At 35.4% G+C, this 27063-nt stretch overlaps 1 protein-coding gene across 2 annotated transcripts in view; it reads left to right on the forward strand.

Annotated features, from left to right (window-relative positions):
* Nucleotides 1-18932, forward strand: part of LOC111517384 (estradiol 17-beta-dehydrogenase 11) — a 137910-nt gene extending 118978 nt beyond the window's left edge. For both annotated transcript variants that reach the window (XM_023173530.2, XM_074179867.1), the window contains exons 4-6: nt 4119-4229; nt 10926-11290; nt 18691-18932. In XM_023173530.2, the coding sequence (XP_023029298.1) occupies nt 4119-4229; nt 10926-11290; nt 18691-18889 (675 nt within the window). In that variant the 3' untranslated portion in view covers nt 18890-18932. The remainder of the gene's footprint in view (nt 1-4118; nt 4230-10925; nt 11291-18690) is intronic.
* Nucleotides 18933-27063: the final 8131 nt, after the last annotated feature.

The raw sequence follows: 27063 nt of genomic DNA on the forward strand, positions 1-27063 counted from the left end.
CAGTCGTTTTCTGGCTGCACCACCAAACCTTTTTTTGAAGTTATTGAATCAGAAGTTGAAAAGTTGAGAAGCTCTCGCTCCTGTTCTAAATTTACAGGGAGGTCTGTTGGAGTCATAAGCTCGACATCCATCTCCTCTGTAGACTCTGAAAGAATGTTTAAGTTCAATCCGTCCATGACAGAGTAAACTTACTGCTCTCTGTTCCACCAGTAGCTAGGGAAGGAAGGTCAATCACGGCAGAGCCCCGCACTACCGTGACAAGGCGATGCTAAGACGATAGGGTGCCCGGTATCTCGAGGGTTCCGTAGAGACATCTGATAGGCTCAGTGTCATTCATCCTCTTGGCATGGGTAGACACACCTTAGGATCAATCCATCGTTGGGATGCCATTAGAACACCACAAGTGATTCTGTCATTCCTGTATGCAGCGGGGCTGCGTGGAAGCAGGCATCCGATGGTCGGTTTGCTCAACCTCCAGATCCCAAGCCAATGCACTTGCCAAAAACAGCATGCACAGTGGTTCAGGCAGTGAAATATGAACAAGGACAGTCAATCCGCCAGTGAAACAGTAAAATAAAGTACTCAAATTGGAAATTATTTCTTCCAGATTTTCGGCAAGAGAAACATTCCAGCCATCAATTGTTGAACATTACCTTACACAAACTGTTCAGAATGAAATAATTTCTTTTTCCGCTTCTGTACAAAAATAATTTTCATATGAACGTCAGAAAACAACTACTTCCGCGATCAATCTCACGATTTATACAGAGCTACCTGCGGAGTTCAATATACTAAGATTCGGTTAGGTTAGGTTCCACATGAGGCCAGCTTCTCAACGAAGCCGATTAGATCATCTGATAGATGATCTTTCAGGTTAGATGGCAAGAGTGAAACACTTTTTATTATTGAACATTCAATCGTGAGTTTTTTTATCCAGGTTGAATCCTAAATTTCATCTTGGCCGCGAATAGAAAGCGTAATTAAATTATCCAGATTTCTCTTCATGGTGAATTGGACTATAACAGTTTTTCTGATATTTATAGATAACTACTTTATCTGGCACAAACAACATTTTTTGGATAATTTGAAAGGCTACATTTCTTGATGTGGTCCTTGCCAAGATGGTAAGTTCGTCTGCATAACCTTGCAGATTGATCCGCCTCATGTCAAAGACATCAAGCAAACTGTCCTTTAGGAGTGACCACAAGAAGGAAAATAGTATCTTGTCCCAAGGAAGGAACACTACGGTGTCATCTTCAAGAGTGGCAGTAGTTGATCTGTTTTTGAGCATGGCGTAGATCCTATCAGTAATAATCGATTCTATGACTTCTTCAGCCAAATCAACAGATTTAGGTACTGCACAGTCAAATGTTCTTATTATTTCAAGAACTGAAGCCAACAATGTAATGCCAAATCCGTTGACTTACCAGCTTGATGAGTATACAGGTAGGGTTGAATCTTTGCACCCTACTTTATGTATACAGTGCGGATTTTAACAGTCCCGCCCCTTTTAACTTTTGAACAGGGCATAACATCAAAGTTGGATACATTTATATGAAAAGGAATTATTTTCAGTACTTCTTGATTGAGACGTCCATTGAGATGATTGAACTTTGGTTTCGATTTCATAACCATATATACCCTTGAATCGTCACTAACTATGACCCTTTTGAGTAAATCTGGATCGCCGTTGACGCCAGTCAACAACTCCTGAGCGATACTCATGCGACGGTTTTTTGGTAAAAATCAACTAATTTTGGAAAGAACTTCGCTAACATACGCTTCGTGCTCAACATTTCCAAAAAATACAATGGCTGTTACTGTTCCAATATCAATTCAACGATCTTTTATAACATGTGATGTACTGACGCGTTCGGGGCGAGCGTCATCCACATCTTCTCGACCTTCTTTGAAGAGCTTTTACCAATCAGAGTATAATCACCATATGCCACTCTCAACATTTCAAGTGTTTTTTAGCACTTAATGTAATTTTTTACACAACATTTGAGTGTTATTGGAGTTTTATCTCAGCACCAAACCGTTATTTTAACACCTCGACACGTTTTTCGATCACCAAGTGATCATCTTCAAGAGGAAGATTAAACTGTTCAATCTTCCTCTTGAAGATGATCACTTGGTGATCGAAATACGTGTCGAAGTGTTAAAATAACGGTTTGATGTTGGGATAAAACTCCAGTAATATTCATTACTACACCAAAAGTTCCAAACAGTGCATCACAAGTACAAAATTTGCGTGTTCTCCATTAAATAAGAATTACAATCCTTCACAAAAATTGTTCACTGGAATTATTCACTGAAGACTGACGACTCATAGAACGTCTGATAACTGACGGAGAGAACAGGTGAGATCCGTATGACATGTATTTTCACTTTACTCTCAAATTGGAATATTACTGGTATATTACAATAGACTGGTTCAGGTCTTACTTAAATGATAGAAAACAGTTAGTAAGATCAAACGAAAAACTATCACACAGTAAAGATATCTTATGGGGCGTACCACAAAGATCAGTACTAGGCCCGATTCTTTTCCTTATTCATATAAATGATCTGATTACTCTCTCAATTCAAGGAATTTTTACCATCTTTGCGGATGACACCACGCTCCTTTGGCATGGAAAAATTCTTCTAATATAAAAGAAACTATCTCTAGTGATTTAGAAGTTGTGAAAAAATGGTGTGACGCAAACTACTTGTGCTTTAATATTAAAAAAACAAACCTACTCACCTTCAGCTGTAATATTAACAATTTATACTTAAATGGACAAACTCTTAAGAATAAAAAGCAATCCAAATTTCTGGGAATCTTCATGGATAACAAATTAAAATTTGATCAACATATTTCAGCTTTGAATAAAAAATTGGCATCAGGATGTTATGCACTTCGAATAGTTTCAGATGAACTGATTCATCCACAACAAAAATGGTATATCATTCCCTGATTGAGTCGCACCTGAGATATGGTGTTGCCTTCTGGGGATTTTGCAGTCAACAACTTTTTCATTCAGTGTTTGTTTTGCAAAAGCGAGCGGTTAGATTCTTATCCAAGGTGGGAGTGCGTGAGTCATGCAGACCATTATTTTTGAGAGAAAAAAATCTCACTGTTACTTGTATTTTCATACTTGAAACTGTTTGCTTGATTTACAAAATACGTAATATAGTTGGAACTCCGGAACCTACAAATTACATAACCCGGCAAGTAACTGAAAGTAAAATACATCTTCCTGTTCCAAAAACAAGCCAGACAAAGTATAATATGATTTATGAAAGTAAAAAGCTGTATAATCACATACTTTACGAAATTAGGAAGGAAAAAAGCTATAAAAAGTTCAGAAATCATGTAAAAGATGCCCTTGCAACTTAAGCGTACTACAATCTTGATGAATATTACAATGGAACATTGCTGTGATTCAATATGTTTTTTTTGTTGTTTATATTGACACCTATACTTTAAATTATATTTTATACTGGGATAGATCTTATTTTATTGCCATGGCATGTGAACTTATGTTCAAATTGTATATATTTGTTATTTACATCTTTTGAAAGGGACTATACAAACTATTTTGTCTACATTTTGTTAAATTTTATTTTCTATCGTTATATTTTATCTATTAGATATATGAACTTAGTTTTGCTCAAAGTGTGTTTCTGTGTATTTGTGTTTTTGAATTGTTTCTTTTCTTTTATTCTTTGAAGTGCTATATATACCAGATTTTTTAACAAGCTTTGTCAATAAGATTGTATTTTCTTGATAGATAGACATAAAGTATATGTCTATCTATCTACTACTGTTCTACCATAGTAAAACTATATTTTATATACAAATCGTCATTCTAACAATCTATGTTACGATGTTATTCGTAAAAAATTCATGATGAAGTTGATGCCGTTTTGTGTAGTTGGGACATAACATAACAAGTCTTCAAAATACTATATTTTCCATACATAACATCACACGTAGGATAAATTTGTTGTCCGATCAAACATATTTTGGTTTTACCATAATAACAATAAGTGAATTTTTATGGTGGTTACCGTGAAAATCAATCATATAGGAATGTATAACAAATAGTTTAAAATGTCTTCATTTTCAGGTAACCATTTTGATCAACAATGCTGGTGTAGTTTCTGGAGAACTACTACTTAATACACCAGACCATTTGATAAAAAGGACGTTCGATGTTAACATCATCGCACACTTTTGGGTAAGTTTCATTCTCAATGATGGCAACATAATAAAACTATTGCGTTCATGCGTGGCCCATGCTAGAAATCGCACATTAAAAGATAAGACCTCGTTGATCCTCGCTTTGACTTCTGTGGGCTGCCCGTGGAGGGGTTACAACTGGTTATAGTACGGGAATTAGCAACATTTGGAAAACAAGAATTTCAAAACAGTTGGTTTTTTGATATGCTGGCTTTCTTGCTCTTTTGGTTAGAGTCCGGGCTACCTGGCTGGTGGTAGTGGTTGCGTTTATTAATGCGCATGTCACCTGCACAGGTAAAAATCCTTAAATTCAAAAGAATTTTTTTAAGGGTAATTTTTAATTTTTGCGTTTAGATAGATCTACCAGACATCAATTTTTTATTGCCAGGCATTTTTATTGTTGTTAATTATGTGCCATACACGATTTTTTATTTTATTCAAATAAAAAATTCAAAGTATTTTTGAATATCTGTAATTTTTATATTATGTTCTTCAAACATAAAATAATCTAAAATTAATATCAAGGAAGGTTCAAAAATTATATTTTTTAATTAAAAAAGTACTGATTATTACACGTGAATTACAAATATATACTGCAAAGTTTCAGATTATTTTTTAATTAAAATATCTTCAGTCTATAATAGTGTCACGAAAAAGGAAGCATCTTCATAATCATCATCATCTTCCCTCTCACTGTCAGAATTATTTATATCATCGTCTTGGGAATTTTCATTGTCTTCCAGTAGTCCATCATCTGTAACAAAAAATTAAAATTCCTGTAATTGTTTTTGTTCGTTATATAATAATTCAGTTTTTATTGAATAACATTCTATTCAATACTTACTTTGAATAAAAACAACTAAGGATGGTAATTGCTCTCCACAAAAAAATCTCTGTTCAAAATCTGTTTTTCCGTTAATCAGCTGTCGCCCCCATACGAACGACAACTCTCAGAAGTTGAGAAACTTGTGCGAGCTAAGGACTAACGAGGTTTTACCTTTCAACGTGTGATTTCTAACACGGTTGCAGAATCATCCCAGCTTCAACCAGATACATTCCCTCGAGAAAAATATCTGGTCGAGGCGGGAATCGAACCCACGGCCTGCCGATCGTGAGTCGGGCGCACTGACACCGCGGTCAATTCCACAAAAAAACAGACAAAATCATATTTATCATCAGATGTTGTGTGGATAAATTAAAGTCGAAGCACTAACCTCATTTACGATTTCACTGTTTATGTTTCCCGCAATAGTTTCACTAACATTTGCTGGTGTATTTAATGGCAAAGTATGTGAAGTAGATTCACTGGCCATTATAACAAAATTAATAAATAACACAACACAAATAACAAAAACACAAAACAAACATGTGACTTTAGACTGACGCCATGTTGTCCATTTGCCGATGCGCTGCCGTCGCTTTCTATCCGTCTTGCACTTTAAACTTTCTCTCTCTAACCACAAGCATTATACCGCAATACTTTTCATTACTTTTTTTATATTTAATACTTAACAATCGAATTAACGTCTGGCAAATCAATTTAAGATTATTTTATGTTTAAAGAACATAATATAAAAATTACAGACATTCAAAAATACTTTGAATTTTTCATTTACAAAAAATAAAAAATCGCGTATGACACATAATTAACAACAATAAAAATGCCTGGCAATAAAAAATTGATGTCTGGTGGATCTATCTAAAAAAAAAATTGAAAATTATGCTTTAAAAAATTCTTTTGGAGTTGAGGATTTTTACCTGTGCAGGTAAGATGCGCATTAATTAACGCAACCACTACCGCTATCCAGGTAGTCCGAACTCTAACCGAAAGAGCAAAAAAGACAACATATCAAAAAACCAACTGTTCTGAAATTCTTTCATGAATATACTATTAAGGAAGCAAATGATTCAACAGATCCTTGCTGATTATAAATCACTATTCTAAACACTGAAATTCAATTACATTTTATAATTATCGCACATATTTCAATGTTACTTCATGTGTTTCAGCTAATCCACTTATCCGTTATGATTCGAAAATATGTATATTTTTCAAGTGATACTGAAATTTTTCAAATCAAGCGATAAATCAATACAAAAAATATTTTATTACTAGTAAACTGGTTCTCAACAAACAATTGAATAGCTTTGTTGTCATCCTTTCCAAGTTCACTTTCTCCGCTATCAGTTACCTATACAGGAACTGGAAACTGATTCTGCTAAAAAAAAGAATCATTCCAATGTTGTGTTTTTTTTTGAGTTGCAAAATCCTCTCTTCAACGTGATCGAGGTCAGTGTGCTACTCTGCTGTGTATTTCTCAGTTCTAAGGCGAGCGATTTGTTGCATCAGTTTAGCTGCTTCCAAAACTAAACTGGTTAGCGAATCACGAAATTAATTAATATAAATTTTGCCGATAAAAAATATTTCAATGTCACGACTAGCTTAGAGTCTTCAAGTAGGACTTGATGAAATGTTTATTCGCTGAGAATTGTTTCGTTCGAATTTGTTTGACGTGAAAATGCCAAGAATAGTCCAGTCAACTTAGTAAGTTCACCTCGGAATTTGAGATACACAGCTATAAACTCGTATAAACTTGTATTTTGACATCCTAAGTTTTGTCTCGAAACCTACATATGGTAGGGTGTACGCGACTATTAAAATCTAAGGTGAACGGTCCCAAAAATCGATTTTTTGCACATTATTTGCGAATTTTAATTACTGATAAATAGTTAATAATTGATAATTACATTATATTCAATGATTATTTCACTTACTTACGTATTAATTTTTAATTGAGTATCAATTTACTTAATAACACTTACCTGCCCATGTCGCTATAGAATTGTTGAGGAAAATCCTTTTATTTCAATTCCAATGTAATTTATATTGATAACATCTCAAATGAATGAAATAAGAGAAATTACAAATTGATGTTTTCATTGGAGAAAATTCCATACATTTAATATCGTAAAAATTGAAATAACTGAATAAAAATCACAAAAACAACAACTTATATTTTCAATTATCTTCTTCTTCATCGTCGTCTTGCGACCGAAGTAGTATTTCAAATTCCTCTTCTTTATCGTCTTAATGACATTTGTCGTCAAGTCTTCTATGATTTCGGGGTCAAAGGTTCTATCTTCAGAATATTTCTACAGATTTGCGAGCATTATAGACTGCCAACAAGATTTGAATTCCATTATCAAATAACCGAACAGTTTTTTTTCTTCAAATGCAGCTGCAAGTTTATCCAAATTCGGCAGTTTCTCAAATGCTTTCAAAAACATCTTTATTTTTTTCAGAATGCAATCAAAATGTAATTGAAGTTTGTTCCTCATTTATATTTCAATTTTAGGAATCGGTTATAAAATGATTGAATATAATGTAATCCTTAATGAGAAATAAAAATTTATAATAATTATGTATTCATCAATAGTTAATAAACTTGATATGACGTGTTTCTGACCGGGAGTACTGGTTGACCTTGAGCTCTTCGCCCCCTATTTCGAAAACGAATCAAGTAAACAAACGTTTTGAAACAAAAATTATAGGGAATTCAACCATCTATTATATTGAAAATGATTACAAGTTGCGAAAAAACCATAGGAAACGAGGTATTTTAAAAAATGAGCAAAAAATCGATTTTTGTGTCCTTTAACCTTAGATTTTGGTAGTCGCGTACACGCTAACATATGTAGGTTTTGAGACAACTTCCAGGATGTCAAAATACAATTCCATACGAGTTGATAGCTGGGTATCTCAAATTCCGAGATACTTACCTATTTTTGACTAAGATGACTGGACAAAGAAAGCGGTCGATTCAAAGCGTTAAAATATTCCTGCATATAGTATAAGTTTTGGAATACGAAAATCCACTTCTGTAAAATATGTGAAATGTTTAATCTATGTCTGGACAGCCGGTGTCAGGAGGTTATCACCTGTATATCTAATTTTAGACGCCAGACTTGCTTGATCAATCATATCAGAAAAGATGTTTGTGAGCTAGTGAAATAACAAAAGATAAAATTTACGTTTAATAAAACAATCTTCCATAACAACAATCAAAGTACCTATTGACAGAAATCCAAAACAACCACGTTTCACATTCACCAGAAATGCAATACTCTTCTGGTCGCGCGTATCGCCAAACGAGTTGGCCTCTTCAGGAGATGAAGAAAACGAATGACAGAAAATCAAAATTCCTCAGCATACTGTCGAAAAAATGAAAACATATAATTTGATATTGAAAAAGTCATATGTTCTATTCCGAATAATTCGTTATACGTTTATTTAGCTTGCCTCATTCGTTTGTTTCTTGGGTCAAATTTATTAATTGAAGTTTGACCCTCTTCCTGTTGACAAATTGATCTGAAATTTGAAACACCCATTTAGTTTTGATGACAATACAATTTAATAAATTCTGTATTATTGTAAATACAAGATGACTGCATCTATGAAATGAGTAGCAAAATTAGATAATAAAAACTTGAAAAAAACATGAAAAAAATGTTGAATGTTAAACGGTTTCATTGAAAAAAAGATAATAATGATGTAGATAATGTACTAAAATACAAAAAAAAACTTATTTAGAAAACACTTTATTGTGAGATTTTCACTAAACGATTTTACAAAAATGCAACACGTGTTTCGCCATACAATGGCTTCCTAGGGCGTGCCTATACTAACTAATTATACATATTCAATGCTAAATATACCTTAGTCTATATTTTGAAGTAATTACATTTCAAGTACCTGATTCTCACTTAAGTTTGTAATGAATTAAATTACCTGAGCTCATGTCCCAGTTTCCACATTAGAAAAAATATTTACTAACGGGGAATTATTCAATTCTAATTGATCATTCAGTAAATTACCCGAATTCCTGAATCTATTTATTTCTAAACATTCGAGAAGATTGTGTTTCAAACTCTTCTCGTCTAAATGTAACACATCGTATTCATGATTGAACTCACGTCCTTCTACTAAAAGGTGGTTTGCAAATGTGGAATTGGTCTTTCTATTCACGAAACTACTTCTATATTCTTTAATTCTTTGGGAAATGTTCTTTCTGGTTGGCCAATATATAGTTTTGGGCAAGAGCCACAAGTCAGCTTATATACTCCTGATCTATCCGACACCGAAGTTTTGTCTTTATTGTTTTAAATAAATTTACTTAGACTATTATAAGTTCTGTACGCTACGCTTATGCATTCTTTCTTGAAAAACGGGCAATATTATTGATTGGTTCACCCAAGTATGACAACGTCCTATAACTGACGTTACTGCATCTTGAATTTGGGTAGATACATGGCTTGCTTTTGTAGTTTTTTGGAAAGAATGTTGTCTATAATATCTACCTTATAACCGTTGTTAACCGCGGATGTTTGATCAAATTCAGCTCTCGGGAAATTACTCTCAGATAGTGGAATATTCAATAGTCTATGAACCATACTATTGAATGCAGCAACTTTATGCTGGTAAGGGTGTATGGAGGAATTATGTACGATTGTTTGTGGAAAATTGCAAATTCATGTTTATTGTTATTTTTCGTAATGGTTGAGTCAAAGTAATTTTTTGAATTATTTCTCCCTCTCAGTGGTGAATTTTATTGACGGGTGGATGGACTTGACATATTCAATGAACTTGCCTCATTGCCTATCTGTACCAATAAAACAGACTGAGATATCAACTACGTATCTGTACCAGTACAAAAAACTGTTGTTAACTGATTATTATGGATTTCGTACTCTATGTTATCGATAAAATTTCAGCCAATAAGGGACTCAAATGGTTTCCCATTATCAGTCCTTCACCGCATGAATAGAATTTTTTGTCAAACTGGAAATGATTTTGAGATAGACAAACAGTAAGTGAATCTGAAATTTCCTGTTTTATCAGTGGATTCACGTGGTTTTTGTCTAAGAGACACTCCACCAGTCCTATTGTTTCAATTGACGGAATACTGGGAAATACATTTTGGACATCGAATGATATTAATTTTGCATTATCAGGAAGAATTACGTTTTTAATATCATCCACTAATTGATAAAAACTATTTATACTAAATTTCGGCTTGAAATTGATATAGGTTTGATTCAATTTTATAAGGATTTCTAAGATTTTTACGGTAGGTGCCTGTGTACAAACGACACCTCAGGTCTAATCGGGAAATTGGTTTTGTGTAATTTATTAAGAGAATACAGTTTTGGTGGTTGTGGATTCATGATCAATGCACTACATTTATCCTTTCCATTCATTACCAATTCTATTGGTAGCATATACCAAAAACATTATTTGGAAGGTCCTAGGTAACAGTTATCACACCATACTCAGCATTCTACGGTATTGATCAGATGAAAAATAATGAAATCGTTGGGCATAGTATTCACATATTTACTCAGTTTACGCTACGCCCAACGATTTTATTATTTATTTATCGGATCAATATCGATCACTTAGGAGAGTGGTGTAAGACCTTCCGAATTATTTTTTAGTTTTTAGTACATTATCCACTTCATCATTTTTTTTTTCAACAAAACCGTTTAACATAATTTTTTTGCTCTGATTACATATTGCAAGACTTTCCAAGTTCCACGAGTTCAGTTCACTTTGTACCTCTTCATTCTCGTTTTGGTTCCATTTTAACATTTCTCTAGTTTCCAGCACTCAAATAAAAGTCATTATTATTTTCAGACTGTTAAAGCATTCTTGCCAAAAATGATCGAAAAAGATCATGGACACATAATCACTGTAGCGTCGATGGCGGGTCTAATTGGAGTACCAAAATTGGTGGACTACTGTGCTTCAAAATATGCTGCAGTTGGGTTCGACGAGTCTCTCAAAATCGAACTAGAAACGCTGGGAATCAAAGGAGTCAAAACTTCAGTTGTATGCCCCTATTTCATTCAACAAACAGGAATGTTCGACAACATAGATTCAAAAATATTTCCATGTTTGAAATCCAATGACGTGGCTGATAGGATTATTTTGGCGTTACGAAGAGAAGAAAACTTTGTGACAATACCTGGTTCATTCAGATACTTTGGTTCACTAAAACCGTACGTATTGTGATTTTCTACACTATAAGGGACATAATATCATTGGCTGAATTAAAACTTGTATGTTGACAGCCTGACAGCCTAGAAAGTCAAAAACATGATTCAGATTATACATTACATCACAAAATGCATTATTGAAAATGATTTCCATAAAAGAAAACTACTCTCAAACTGAAGGTTCATAAAAAGAGTAATCGGTTTCGAAAATACATCGACACTTGAATGTTTTCCATTATTAGTAAATTTATTCTGTAAGCAACTAGAAGACAAGGTTAAATCAAATTTTTCTTGAAAATATTCGCGACTAACAATCTTCGTACTTATGCAGCCGTAAATTATACTGTGCATTTCTTCAATGCCCCCCACCGTATTCTTATTTTTTGAACGGGTCAACTCAAAGAATTGAAATTTGGAATAATGAAATAAATGCATGAATACTTTATTTTGAAGTGAAATTGACAGATGAAACTTTCAAGATGGCTACTGAGCGCCATTTGAAAAAAATAAATTGAATAGAAAGGGGGGTCTTGTGACATATCATTTTGAAGCTCCTGACGAATACTTCACAACCCTAGAATATGAAGTCAATATCTTGACCTACTACAAAATGGCGGAACATTTAATAATTTCCTGAGGACAAACACATCAATATCGATATTTCTAGAAATATTCCTTTTTATCTGCCATATGACAGTTCCAACAACCCAATAAGGTTTGTTAAGTTATTTTTTGTTTATAAAGACGTCAAAAAATGTCAGTACGACAATGAACATTATCGTTCAGTTAGAATATTCTCATTTAGTTTTCGGTTTTACTAGTAGGAAGGTACCACGTCAACAATTTCTAAAATGGTCAATTCTCGTCCATTGGAAGGAAAAATTGAAGCAATTTTTATTTAGGGTGCTACGCTTAACTTTCACGAGACCGAAAGGATTTTCAATGAACGTTTTCCGAATCGTCCTATCTGTAGAAAATATTTGAGGAAAATTGTAGGTATCCAAATTCACAACTACCGGTAGTGTACATAACAAAAAGCCTCCAGGTCATCCATCCATTCCGGAAGAACAGCAAATGCAAATAATTGGTGAGACGGAAGTAAATCCTAAACAGTCTACTTATTCCGTCGCGAATGTTTGTTCGGTGTCTCCTTCTACTATGTGGAGACTTTCGAAGAGGAATAGGCATCATCCATACAAAATCAAAATGGTACACCAATTAAGTGAAGATGACCCTGATTGAAGAACAGAATTCTTCGAAATCATGCCGGAAACCATTGCAAGGCATCCTACGTATCTCCACAATATTTGTTTTAGTGACGAATGTAATTTTTTTTAAACGTCAATGTTCACAGACAAAATGCCGTTATGAGAGTAACACCAACCCTCACGTTTTCCGGAAACACATACCCAATATTGAGAAAAAGTTAACGTTTGGGCAGGAATATTGGGAAACCATATTGTAGGACCTCTATTTGTTTATCCAAATTTCACAAGGGAACTGTATTTGAATATGCTGAAAACTACTGTTGACCCTCTCATCACTGAAATCGTAGAAGCGAATCCTAATGAATTGAATATGGATATTGTATTCCAACAAGATGGAGCACCACCACATTACTACAGACAAGTAGGAGGAAACTATTTGGATACTACTTTTCCCGGTCAGCCCGCTCACCAAATTTGACATCTATGTGGCTATTTGAAGCAAAAGGTGTACGAAACTGAACCTGCTTCAATATTGGATATACGGCAGAGAATAATTAATATTTGTAGAGATATTGACGTTACTGTGTTCGAAAATGTTCGGCGTGAAATATTGGATAGGCTGTTCATATGTCAAGAATTTTAAGGCAACCATTTCGAGCATCTTCCGAACTGACCTCAAGCCTATTACCACATATTATGTAGTTAGGAGCTTCAAAAAGATCTGTCACAAAACCTTCCTCTCTATTTGATTTTTTCCCAGATGGCGCCCAGTCACCATCTTGAAAGTTTCATCAGTCAATTTCACTTCAATAGAAATGCACTGTATAATATATTTCCAGAAAATCTGAAAGAAGTTACTGAAATTCATTAGAAAAGATAAATCCTGATTACTTCAAAATAGCATATTTTTAAATCAACAACATTTTAATTTTTTTAATTCAAAGGGGTATATTTTTCTATAGAGACGGAGAAATAGAAAACAAAACTCTCCTTTACCAAGAACTAATCTCTCCTAAATTTCAGCAAGATTCCTATAGCTGGGATTGAATCAAATAAGCATATGTATGTCATTACGTTCTGTCAACGTATCATGGTATTCCAAAAAAAAGAGAGTACATAAAAAATTAATAAATATGTGATCATATGCTTTGGAAATATGTACTCTGCCTCAACTTGGTTTATTTCCGAGGAAAAACTAAAAACCTTGATCACTTAAATGGAATGAATAAAAACACTCGGTCGTATAAATAAAATTTTTCAGTGGTATTTAGACAAAAGTGTTTCTATTAATTTCTTTCAAGTGATCATGAATTACCATAAAGTAAACAAGTCATCAATCACACATAATAAATCTTGATCAAAAACATTGCGCAGACCTCCTTTCACCTTTCTGATGTGTACTTGAGGATTTTGTCGTTGAACTCGATGGTGCCGTGCTTTCTGTTGAATGATACCACGGATCACCACACATTGACCTCATTAAGATAAACTGTAAATTCAAACCGTCTGAGGTTCTTTCAATTGTTTATAGATTTCAAGGTCATCGGCATATATCAACTTTGATGAATTGATGATCTTTGAAATATCATCAAAGAACAATAATAATGAGAGCGGCCCGAGGTTGAACCTAAGAAAACGCCTGTGGTGGCTGTATATCGACTAGAATGGTGAACCTCAATTTCGACTTATTGGTATCTATCGAATGAACCATAACGATTGGGTTGAAAAACGACTATTCGTAGATCGATCTGGGATCGTCGCATGTCAAGTGCTTCAGAAATGAGTTAGCAAATACAAGCAGAATAGTAAACAAACATTTTTTTCTCCAGAAAACTATGATAATGTTTCGAATTAACTGGTTTTCGCAGAATTATATCTGGTATCATAAAAATTAGCTATAGAAGTCTAGAAAAAGTAGATGCCGTTGTTTTAGCACGATAGTTTTCCACAAATACCGGATCACCTTCCTTCAAGACTGGGCAAATGCTAGCTGTTTTCCAGCCACTGGAAAATATTTGTTGTCGTAAAATGAAGTGATGAAGACTAACCATGAGAACAATGTAAACTCACAAAGTTCCTCTGGGTAGAGTTGAATTTTAAGCTCTGCAGGTAACGAAGAAAGAACTGCAAGAAATAATTCTTGGTATGCCACCCACTGTTCAGCAGTGGCAGTGTAAATTCAACTTGTTTTTAGAGAATTGCAATAGGCATCACTATACCAGTCCATAGATTTAAAATTCAATGTGTTATTTTTATTCATTTATGAATATTGTCAGAACAACAACAGTTTACCTAAATAACTGCATAGACTGCAATATTTTTTCCTTCATAAATAAGGTGGATAAGGTGTTTTCACCTTACCCCTGGGGTAAGGTGTTTTCACCCGAACCTGGAGCATGTCATATGCACCTCTTCGGAATATTAATCATTATTCTGACTCCTACCCCGGAGTATGTGTTTTGAAGTTGTTTCCTGGCTTTGTCTGCAGGTGGCGCACTGGACATCCCACTTAATCAACTGCAGAAAGAGTTCATGACTAGCTGGAATTATATTTGTTTGGTCGTGACTCCGACGTTGTACTCACTTTACACCAGTGACCTTCCGAGGCCCGAGCGTGTGAAGATATCTCTGTACGCCGATGACGGGAGCTCGGTGTAGTCTACATGCAACGTGCATTGGACGACCTCGAGCGCTGGTACCTTGATTAGAAGATCCGAGTGAACCCGGAAAAGACTCAGGCGATAACCATGGGAAGATTGAAATCTTCTCCGGCCAGAAAAGTGAGAATCTCTGAAAGGGAGATTGACTGGCAAGCGCGGGTAAAGTACCTTGGCCTTCTAATAGACCGTAGGCTTACTTGGAACCCGCACATAATGAGCGTCAAATCAAAGATCGAGGGTCGGATAGCACGTCTGTACCCTATGATCAATAGAAGAACTAAAATGAGTCTCAAGAACAAGATTACCATCTATAATACGATGGTCAAGCCTGTCATCATGTATGCTTCAGGCGTCTGGGGACAAGCGGCGAAATATAATATCTCCATTCTGGAGGTATTGCAAAACCAAGTTAATGAGGATGATTGTGAATGCTCCTTGGTTCGTGCGGAATGAATCCATCCGCAGAGATTTGCAGCTGCCTTCCATTCGGCAGCCCATTCAGTTGAGAAATCAGAGAGTTTTTGAAGGTGCAAAAACTCATGATAACCCATTAGTCGGGAAAGCTATGGATTATACTGTAGACGACCCCTCCCGATATAGAAGGCCCCGACATTCTGTCGAATGAGGCCTATATGTCCTCCATTAAAAGATGAACAATTTTTTATTCAACCCACCCCAGCCAGGTAGGGGTACACCGTGAAGGGCGGTACTGATGTCTGAGGACATTCATGCCGCCATACCATCAACTCTCACCATCACTTATGACCCGTTTGTCCTTCTAGCAAACAACAGTCCAAAGGGTAAGGGAGCCAGGCTCCAACCTGTTTGAAATCAAAACGACGTGCTGGTGTTTGGTCGTGATACTTATACGGTTAACTCCATTCTGAAGAGTCCATGCCCAGTACTGATGATGGGGGCAAGTACATTGAAACCGGCGAATTTTCCAAATTGAAGACGTTGCACAGGTGCCTGATGGCTTTACTTCAACTTTCTGCGAGTCATTAGCTGGGATAGTTGTTTTTTTTCGTCGGGTATCTGCCACACGTACCTACAAAGTCGTAGGTATATATATATATATATATATATATATATATATATATATATATATATATATATATATATATATATATATATATATATATGATGTGTTGTTTTTCCGGGTGTTCATCCGTTGTGTACTATTGTGTACGTTTCGCCATCATCTCAGATGGTATTATCAAGACGAGTTACTGCTTCGCTTCGAGAGGTATAAGCGAAGCAGTAACTCGTCTTGATAATGACATCTGAGATGATGGCGAAACGTCGCCTATCGAATAGTACACAACGGATGAACACCCGGAAAAAACAACACATCATATTCTACCATCCGTGAAAACTTACATTGTAATATATATATATATATATATATATATATATATATATATATATATATATATATATATATATAAAATCTGAATTTTTCACGGATAGGAATATGCTGAACTGGTTTTTCCGGGTATTTGATCCGTGTATGTGATATTATCTCTAATTTCACCGACGTTTCGACAAAATCTCATTTGTCATTATCAAGGTGTGCTGTTACGTGTTCAGAAATTTGTTGACCTTGCTCAACTCACTTCTTACTATAATGGTAAAATGGTATTCGTTATGTGTTCTGAAATAGATTCGTCCATAAACCCTCTACTATCTACTATTTAAACGTTGTTGAGTTTTACCTGCGTTCTTCTTCTTCTTAGTTGACCTCATCTCCCCGTTAAGGTATTGAATATGAAATCTGAATTTTTAAGTTAAACGCAAATGATGAACCTTCCTGACTCGATAAGGCTTGAATTTATTTTTCGTCAAAATTTTCCGTACAGACGTAGTGGATATGGCCGAATTATGAGCAATCTCCCTCAGAGATACTTCCTTGTTCTCATTTTTTTTATTTTCCATTAATCCTAAATTAAATCAATCTCACTATATCATTATTGTGAATTTTCTTTGAACTCACCTAAAACGCCGATTTCATTATCGCCACCACATTCAGTAACCGTACATTTTCTTTCAGAGAGTTTTTCAAAAGATCCATAATTCCGTAAAGTATTTTTGATTCGTTGAAAATATCTATGATCAGGTTGTCGTCATCAGGATACAATTCCTGATACATTGTCAGAGATTTGGTAGCATTCCTCAAACATCTCGAATATACAAAAAGTGTATCAACTTTTTCGTCATTGGAAAAATTCATGTTTCTCCCTTAAAATCGCTCAAAGATTTGAATAACTTTTATTTTGTGTGTGACAAGTAAGTTCACATTCACATTCATGTATTTCATGGCTTACTTCAAAAAAAGAAATTATCGCCTATCATGTTACTCGTGAAAATCATCTATGGATTTTTTAATTCAGTATTTTTATTAGTTAATTCTTGTTAATATCCTCATTTCCTGAACAGAACTTCTTGAGTAGCTACAAATTTTCAAAAGACACTTGGAAATTATGAATGGCTTGGTATTGATACAAAGATTATTGGTCTCTCTTTTTTAAGACGACCCTGACAGAAATTCAGTTGGATTTCAGTGAATACAAATATTTATAATCTCGGTGAACGACATTATCGACAGGAGAACTCTGGATTTCAGTAACATTCGGAAATTCGAGCTCTTAATAAAAATGATAGTGATGATGTGGTTTCGGGAAGAAACTTCGGGAAATATAGATGTTGTGATATATCAACGGATTTGTAATTATAATGACTACGAAAATGTATGCAACAATATACAGGTCCGTATTTGAAAAACATATATTGATGATGGAATTCAATGAACGAAATATTGCATTGAAAAATAAGTTCACCCAGACTATGAAGCACATGAAATAAAGCAAAAAATGTCTGTGTCATTTTTTGATATTAATATAAATGGAGGCGGTAGAGCAAAAAAATAAAATCTGTCATTTTCAGTTTATTGCAAATATCTCGCAAACCGTTGATGATTTTATGATTCTGAAAATACCATCGTGTTGCATCCCTAAAAAGGTAACTTTTGTTCTATTCAACCGTCCTTGTACGACCTACCGTTTCCGAGATAGCAATAATAGTGGTATCACCTAAAAAAAAAACGGCCTGTATATACCTTACCTGGTTCACCTTACCCCTTGCTTATCATGTAGACCTACCACTTTGTAGGTACGTGTGGCAGATACCTGACGGAAAAACAACAACTAACCCAGCTAATGTCACGCAGAAAGTTGAAATAAAACCCTCAGGCACCTATGTAACTTGGTCGATTTGGAAGATTCGTCGCAAGTTATTTACTACTATGAAAAGCAGAAATTAATTTCATTTGGTCAATCCAATCAACCGATAGACCGGTTTTGTTTTGTTTCACGACCAAACAAATATATATAAATAAATGTATAAATGTGAAGTATGCCGAGCGAGCCATCACAACTAGTCAATCTTCTTCTGGCATAACTGGTCTTGTAGGAACACCTAAAAAAATCTTCAGTTTCCATTTGCTCTGATGAAATTCTTATGATTTATTGTGTTTTAGGTTGATGCCATGGGAAGTGATGTCGTTATTCATAAAAACAACAGTACCCGATGCAAGTCCACATCACCAAGCTACACCGATAGTACAAATAAAGGCATCTGAGGAGGATATACATCACACAAAAGACGAAGACAATTCACTCAGCTCTTCAGTATCACAAATGACGCATCGATCCATTGCAACAGGAAAAGATCTGTGAAACTTATTTGGTTTATATTATTCAATAAAGTTATTTACAAAAATGGATTCATCATTGATGGCAATGATATTTGAATCAGGAGTAAATGTGCTGAGGAAAGTTACAGAATTGTAAGCTCTCTTTCAGACGCCATCTACAGAAGTTTCCAGAAAATATTTTCAATACTTGTCACTGTAGACCAACTTAATTACACCGAGATAGAAGACACTTCAAACATACCAATACAGTTCAATTGAGAATTTCAATAGGGTATGCATTACCATGTGGAAATATGCAAAAAATAGTCAGTAGGCGATATTGAATTCATACCGTTACTTCATCAATAAATCTGAGAGTCAAAGTTTCGAATTGTTATACACTGTTCAATGGTTGCTTCAATAGAATAAAATAACGAAAAACAGAGTCTTACCTCAGGGTTTAAAGCACTGAACTTTACAAATTCTTATTCAAATCCTATTTTCAGAAACCACCAAGGAAACTCGAGGCTTTTGTTTTACACTCTTCCAACTAGACTCGTCTGATTCTAGAGATTCAGGAATACGGCGATTTCCAGCAGTAGCCACTTCAGACGTATGTTTAACAGTGCAACCAGACACGTCCAAGACGATCTTCTCGTTGTGTCCATTTTTTTCAATTCATTCCTGTTCTTATGCATTCATCGTTTTGGAGTGCAACTCAGTACACCTCAAACTCCAGTGTTTAAAATATCTTCCATTTGAAGAACTGCGTTTATGTAGAAGAAACTGGCTGATAACGTTTTCCCAAATGAATTTAATCTGATCTATAAATATTTGGAAGATTTTTCTTGCCTTTTTTGAAAATAGACTGAACACGAGCAATCTTCCGACAAGAAGGAAAAACCCCTTTCTTGTAAGACAGGTTTGAAAGTCTACAAAATACTGGTACAAGTTCTTTTGCACACTTTTTAAGTACGATGACGGGCACTTCATCAGGACCAGACACCTTGTTGATATTGAGCTGTTTCAGAATTCGCCTGACTAGATGTTGTAGCAAAGTAATTTCCGGCATTGTTCCGGCACAGAAAATCGACTGTGGAACGGGAAGCAAATTGTTCAGCTAGTAGATTTGCATCTTCTATAGGTTTTGATCAACAACTTTAACTATCGACCAGAAGGATCTAGACCCGTTGGGATTGACAAGCAGTTTACCCTAATCTTCAGATTGTAAAGTTCTTTGATTTCGTCCATTCTGAATTTGCAGCTGTTACGAGAATTAAGAAACCTAGTTCGGTTTTCGGCACTAGGAACCAAGGTTTACTGTTAGAAGTTCGTGTCATTGAAAAAGAAATATATGCAACCATGCATGATAGAATAACTTCCGTGAGTTCAGAAGCACGAATAGATGGATCTTTAGAGCTGAAACAAACATCTATAGCCATTCCGATTGATGATTCTCAAAATTGGCTTCACTCTATGTGAAGTCAGGCATAGAAAAGACCCTTTCAAAATTTCATCCTCCACACATAGAATCGTTTTAGTCCAGAACTCAGGCAATGTTACCATCTGTTCTACCAGTTCCTTCAAACATATACACAAAGGGAGTACCTACACCGATATCTAAGTATGACATTACTCAAAGTATCTCTGTCTGTACCTCTCCTCTCACTCTATATTAATTACTGTGAAAAACAACTCTATGATTGAGCAAAAAAAAGGAGAGTACTTGTAGACGCCTATTTGTATAGCCAAGTGTAAAATGAATAAAAACAATCAAAATGAACTATATGGACTTTGAATAGGTGTCGGCATTCTGATTATAATTTTTTTGAAGTAGGTACTGCTGCAGACTGCTAAGAAATATCCCAGATCTGTGAAAATAAAAATTTGGAAAAATGTGGAAAAATGAAATATTACACTCTTCACTTATGCACCGTTCTTTCAGTACGAATACTCCTTTAGCAGACTTCTGCTGAACACAGTATGACCCAAAAGGAGTTAATTCGAAGGTTTCAAGAACCTTCGCTATCCTAGACCCGGATAGCCTGAAAGCGTATTGGTGAAGAAAATGTACAAAATCAAATTGCCAGCCACCCAACGTAATTGACCAACAAAGATGTTTCCGAAAATGAATTAACATACAACAGCAATAGTACATCAAAGATTTCCATGGTGTGATACAATTTTTGATAAAAAAATGAGCAGGTTTTGCAAAAAACTCAAAAATTTGCAAATTTCAAAATGTAGCCCCTTACTTGTATAAAGTTCTTCCAGTTCGAATAGTCCTGTACAAAACTTCTGTCGAGCACAATGCAACCCAAAGGAAGTAAGGTGGGTTTCAATAGGTTCAAAGAACTTTGCTCTGTTAGATCCAGACAGCTTGGTGAAAAAGCAGTAGGGAATCAATTCCCAGCCATCAAGAATTTTGATTTATTCAAACAATTCTTAAAAAGTTGAGAATAAGTATACTTTTGAAGTCATACTTCTGTCTTCTCCGATGAACCGTTTTAGAACGTGGTGATTCGACAACGAAACGGGAACCAAGTTTCTTAAACAAACGGAGATCTCGTAAGAACCCGATCGAAAATGAACTAGAGCCTTCGAATGTGTTTCAAATTGTGAAACATTTCGAGAATCAGATCAGTTTAGAATGCGGATTAGTCAATTTGAAGTGTCAATTCAATATTTGACGCCCTTTGACGGAATAGACGGGTTTTCGGGCACGCCAGCCTTTTGAATTTATAGTGACACATGCATCACTACACTGAGTAGCTACAGTGGAGACACGGTAATCCAGGGGTTAGTGAGTTCCAGACACAATCGGTAGCCAGAAAGTCAGACTGCTGGGAATTCAACCTGTTTACTAGCTGCAAATATGTTTCACTATCCATCAAAATACAATCAACTGTATACAGGGACGAAAGGGAAATGCAAAAAATTCATTATCTGAAGCAAAACGGTATCAAAGCTCAATTCAGAGTGCAGCAAAAGCGTTGTAAGCTACGTTGGCGGTATCAACAAGCAAGTGGGGAAGAGAAAACAGAAGATCTATGAACTCAAAAGTATTGGTCATCAACTCGGGTTAGTTTTGATGAACCCGGTAAAGGTTCGGACGGTTTTTATCTTTGACATTTGACACACCTACAAAACAAAAAATAGCGCAACCGAGAAGAAGGACCCAGTAGCAACTCGCCGAAGGTCCAAAAAAGTAAAGAAGAGAGAAAGGCCAGCCGGATCCAAGAGGACCCGAAATAGTGGTTTACACAAAGATATGCGACAGATTCAAAACAATAATGAAAAGTAAACGCTTCCCACGTGTCGCGACGCAACCTCGACTCGGAGTGATGACGCACGGATAACTCAGTACAGTGATAGATCGAATACTGGTTTGCTACTGAACATGTCGGAGTATCGGAGACCGGAGAGTCTGTCTGCTAAGCTAAAACTCAAGATTTGCTCTTGCTGGCTCACGTTTGTATACCAAATTCGTCTCCACTCTTCATGTTTCTTCTGCGTAGGCCGCGTACGCCATTGCTTAATTGTCTGATGGATCGGTAGCCAATCAGTTCGACGTGGGTACGTTGTTCACTTCCTTAAATGACCGCCGTGTTAACCGGTAGTTTGAGCCGCAGGCTGAACGATCGATTTTCACTTGCTATTGTCCAACCCGTGTTAGGAATCACACATAGTAAGGGTTGTCGTTTGTAGGGGTGCAACAGCTGGTAAACGGAGAAACATATCTCAAACATATTTTTAAACACATTATGGTTATCGGTCGGGACTGCTGAGTACTGGAATGTATTCCGGAGAATTTAAATGCCTGAGGAGCGTGACTAACGAGTGGGCTGAATCCCCAGGGCTTTCCTGAGTGTTCCTCCAATAGAAACGCCATTTTCAAACCCAGAAATAACCGAGATACTGATATTCTCTATTACGTATTTGTAATCGAAAACCAAGTGAACACTGGTGAACAGAAAAACTTCAAAACTCGGACTTAGTAACTCCGTTACAATTTCTAAGATATATTTTCTTAGATTCTGATATATAATTATTTATTTGATAGGTAGGTCACAATATTGAATTCCGTACTAAAAAGAGAAATTGAAGGTAATTCTTGACTTTGTGAAAATTAAGACATTTTTCGAAAATGATCTCAAGGATTCCACTTTTTTATTCTTAAATGATATCATATTTGAAAATAGGATGTCCAAATGAATATTCTTGGTTTTGCCTTAGACTCCATGGAATTTGAAAGGATTGCACACAAGTGTTCGGAAACAAAGGGGACCGAAAATGACTATTGTGAAGGTGAAGGCAATATGGGTTTGAGCCACGAATTGGGGGAATTTACTGTTAACGAAAAGAAGTGCGTCAAGCCACCATTGGTAGTTAAAATGCATAGCTAGTCATGAAATTTTATTTTTCAGAACAATAATTTCATGGCCAACCATGAAGATTTTCATACGAAATAATGGTTTTCAACGTGTTCGCGAAAAATTATATCCCCTGCAACCCCTTCCATTATTTTGATGAAAAAGGCATATCTCTTAAAAACTATATGAAACATGAAACGAATGTATTCGTTATATTCTACGATACCTTCATGGTTCTCGATTTTGTAGTGGAAAAATACACCCCCTGCAACCGAAAAATTTGCGTTGTTAGGAATATTTTCACATTAAACAAAGATATTCGGAGTATTCTATGATACCTATAACGTCATCGATTTTGTCGCGGAAAATACACCACCTGCAACCCCTTCCGTCATTTCAAGAAAAAAATCATATCTTCTAAAAATTTTGCGCTGCTGGGGATATTCTCACATAAAACGAAAGTATTCGGCGTATTTTATGACACCTATATGGTCCTCGACTTTGCCGCAGAAAAATACACCTCCTGAAACCCCTTCCATCTTTTTGATAAAAAAAAATTATATATTTCAAAACATTAGCGCTGCTGGGAATATTTTCAATGAAAACGAAGGTATTCAGCGAATTCTGTGCTACCTTATTGTCCTCAATTTGGGCGTGGAAAAATCACCCCCTGAAACTCCTTCCATCGATTTTGTCGCTTAAAAATACTGCCAGACCATGATAACAGACCATTATAACTACCGCTATCAACAAACTGAGCAGAGTGCAAAGACTTGCATGTTTGGGAGTAATGGAAGCAAGAAGAAGGAGTAATAGATGTCTTGAAGACACTCCTGAATCTTTCTTTTCCTCATCTCGTAATAATTGGAGGAGCAAGAGTGGGCCAATTCATTGGGCCAAATGTGTCATTGGGCTAAGAAGAGAAAAGAAAAACTTCTTCATCAAAGCAAGGCTCAGTTCATACTTGTTACAGGGCTCCCCACTGGACACTGTCTATTGGGAGGTTACCTGAGCAAAATAAAGCTGTACAACGTAGACCTCAGCTGCAGGCTCTGAATCATAAGATGCAAAAAATATATGGGCAACCCGAATTAATAACAATAATAGCAATAATAATAAATTTATTGCTCATCAAAATACAAGATAATAACAAAAAAAAATACAAGAAAGAGAAAAATAAAAACCCTTTTTATTCGATTGCAAATGGCTTTTGGTTCAGACCACGAATTTGCATTCGCGTCTGCTCTTCCACCAATGACGAAAATGTATAGAAGTAAATAAATGAGGGCTCGAAGAGAAGAAAAGAAAAAAAAGAAAGGAAAGAGATGGTAATATAAAGATTTAGATATATGAATAGCTAAAACCTTTTTTAGGATTCTCGCCGCGGACTGCTGAACAGATGCTGTTTAAACCTACTTTTAAAAACAGTTTCTGACATGTTAAAACAATTGTTTTCCCATTTGTAGAGATCATTTATTGTGGAGGAGATATTATAGGAAAAAGATCGTTTGAATATTTCCTTTTCATGTACAGGAATGTTTAGCACTGTCTTTTTACGCAAATTCAGGTTATGGATATCTGTTCTATAAGACAAATGTTCAAGTAGGGAGGATTCCTATATTTGAATATTTTAAAGAATATGCATGGTGCATGAAGACGTCTACGATTAAACATATTCAACCACTTCAAATCTGCTAATTTGTGTGAAATTCTGGACCTTCTTCTGATACCAAATATCAACCTGATACAAGAGTTTTGACCTTTTTGTATGCGACACCTGTCGTTCTTGTCTAAACATGAGTGATAAACAGCGTCACAGTGGTTGAAATGAGATAAAACTAATGAATCACATAGAATTTTCTTGACATCTATATCCAAATATTGTCTGTGGGGATATATGAGTTTCAATTATGAATAAGCAATTTCAAGTGTGTAGGTTATATGTGTGTTCAGAAGAATCTGATATACATCCTGCAAAAGACCTGTACATACAGGGAACAAGATTATTGAAATGGGTGTCGTGGAAATGATGGAAAAAAAACATAATAATCCCTTGAAGCTACAGAGATTTCCGAAAACTTGGCAGAAATGGACAAGTCAGGTGGCTACCAGAAAGTGAAAAAAATCCTTTTTCAAAAATGGATTTAGGCACAAGTCCAAAAGTATTCGGTTATTAACTATAGGACAATTTTGAGAATTACAACAATATGAAAACTGGTGTACTTCTATGAGATTATTATTATGGTCATTACTACTCACAATAAATTCTTATTTGAAAAAATTGTGTTTGGTCTTCAAGTCATCAACACATGAATCATTGTCTTGCGTAAGAAGTCAGAAATCTGATCAGCTAAAACCATAGATACATCAATTTCTTGAAGAATACTCCAACAAAGTTAACTTTATCTCATCAGAACATCTCTCCCCCACCATATTTAGCTTCTGTCAATCAAGAGATTCGTTATTGTCTTTCAGGATGGCAACTCCTATACTTTCATCTAGCTGCTTGATGAAAAACATTAGAGGTTTGTGAAATCAACATATAGCTATCAAATACATGAAAACGAAGTGTTCGACATTGAGCCTAAGATAGAAAAATAATGTGATTATTCTCGTGCTAGGGAAAGACCTTCTTACCCCCAAACTCTGACAAGCTTCGACTTTTGAGGGTAGTTGTTCAAAGGGGGCCAACAGCTGGTTAACGAAAAAACAGATTTAATCGAGCGATAATATGACCGATATCTATACAAAACAATAAGCCATTGGATGATTATCAAATTTTCGAAAATCATAAGAGTATAGTAGATTAATTAAATTTCTTATTACCTACTGAATAAATACGGACGATTAAGATTTGCTGCTGAAAGATGATGTAGCTCAAACCAGATCACATTCTGGGTTCTGTAGACAAAAACATTTTGGGTAAAGTTCAAACAGATTTTCAATGCACCTGCGAATGGAAAAATACAACAAAAACAAATTTATAATTTTCTTTTAGAACCCTGAATTAAGACATATGTCATCTTTAATCACGAGAACCCATGCCCAGAATTTGAATAGCCCTGTAGATTATTAGAGAAGTAGAAAGTCAATGTGTATGTATGATTGTCTGCCAGTGTAGACAACTAAAAATCCAGTGGAACTCAATGCAGGTCATCTAACTCCGTGACAGCTTATGTTTCGAAAATATTTTTTGAAAATAATCAAATACCGGAATGAACCGTCGTCTTTTACAACTTATACAGGCGATGTTTTTTAACTGATCCCACTATTGCTACTTCGGAAACGGTAGAACATACAAGGTCGGTTGTATTGGTTTCCTATTTTGTGGAAATAGATCGAGATCAGATCGAGAATTTCATTGGTCGTTTTTGAAATACCTACTCGCCAAAACCTAGAGTTGCCTCATTTCGTTTTTGGCTTTACCGCCTCCATTTCAAATGATGTACAAAAAGGAGATGAACTTTCAATATTGTTTTATGTTTTTTTATAATTTGATATGAACCAATTTTCCACGCAACGTCTCGTTAGATTTTATCATCATTTTTATTTTTTCAAATACATATCTCTAATTTTTTTAATCGATTTTTGTAGCCACTGTAATAACAAATTCAGCTACGTACTTATTACAATACACAGAGAGTTGGCTGTTCTTGTTCATCTATCACTGCCTGAACCACTGTACATGCTGTTTTTGGCGAGTTCATTGGCTTGGGATGTGGGGGTTGAGCAAACCGGTCATCGGATGCCTGCTTCCACGTAGCCCCGATGAATACGGAAATGACAAAATCACTTGTGGTTCTCTTATTCTGTAACTGAATGGCATCCTAACTATGGCTTAATC

This window comes from Leptinotarsa decemlineata, unplaced genomic scaffold (genome assembly GCF_025532065.1).
Source record: "Leptinotarsa decemlineata unplaced genomic scaffold, Ldec_3_MD MMD2_tig00026282_RagTag_RagTag, whole genome shotgun sequence".
Classification (NCBI taxonomy): domain Eukaryota; kingdom Metazoa; phylum Arthropoda; class Insecta; order Coleoptera; family Chrysomelidae; genus Leptinotarsa; species Leptinotarsa decemlineata.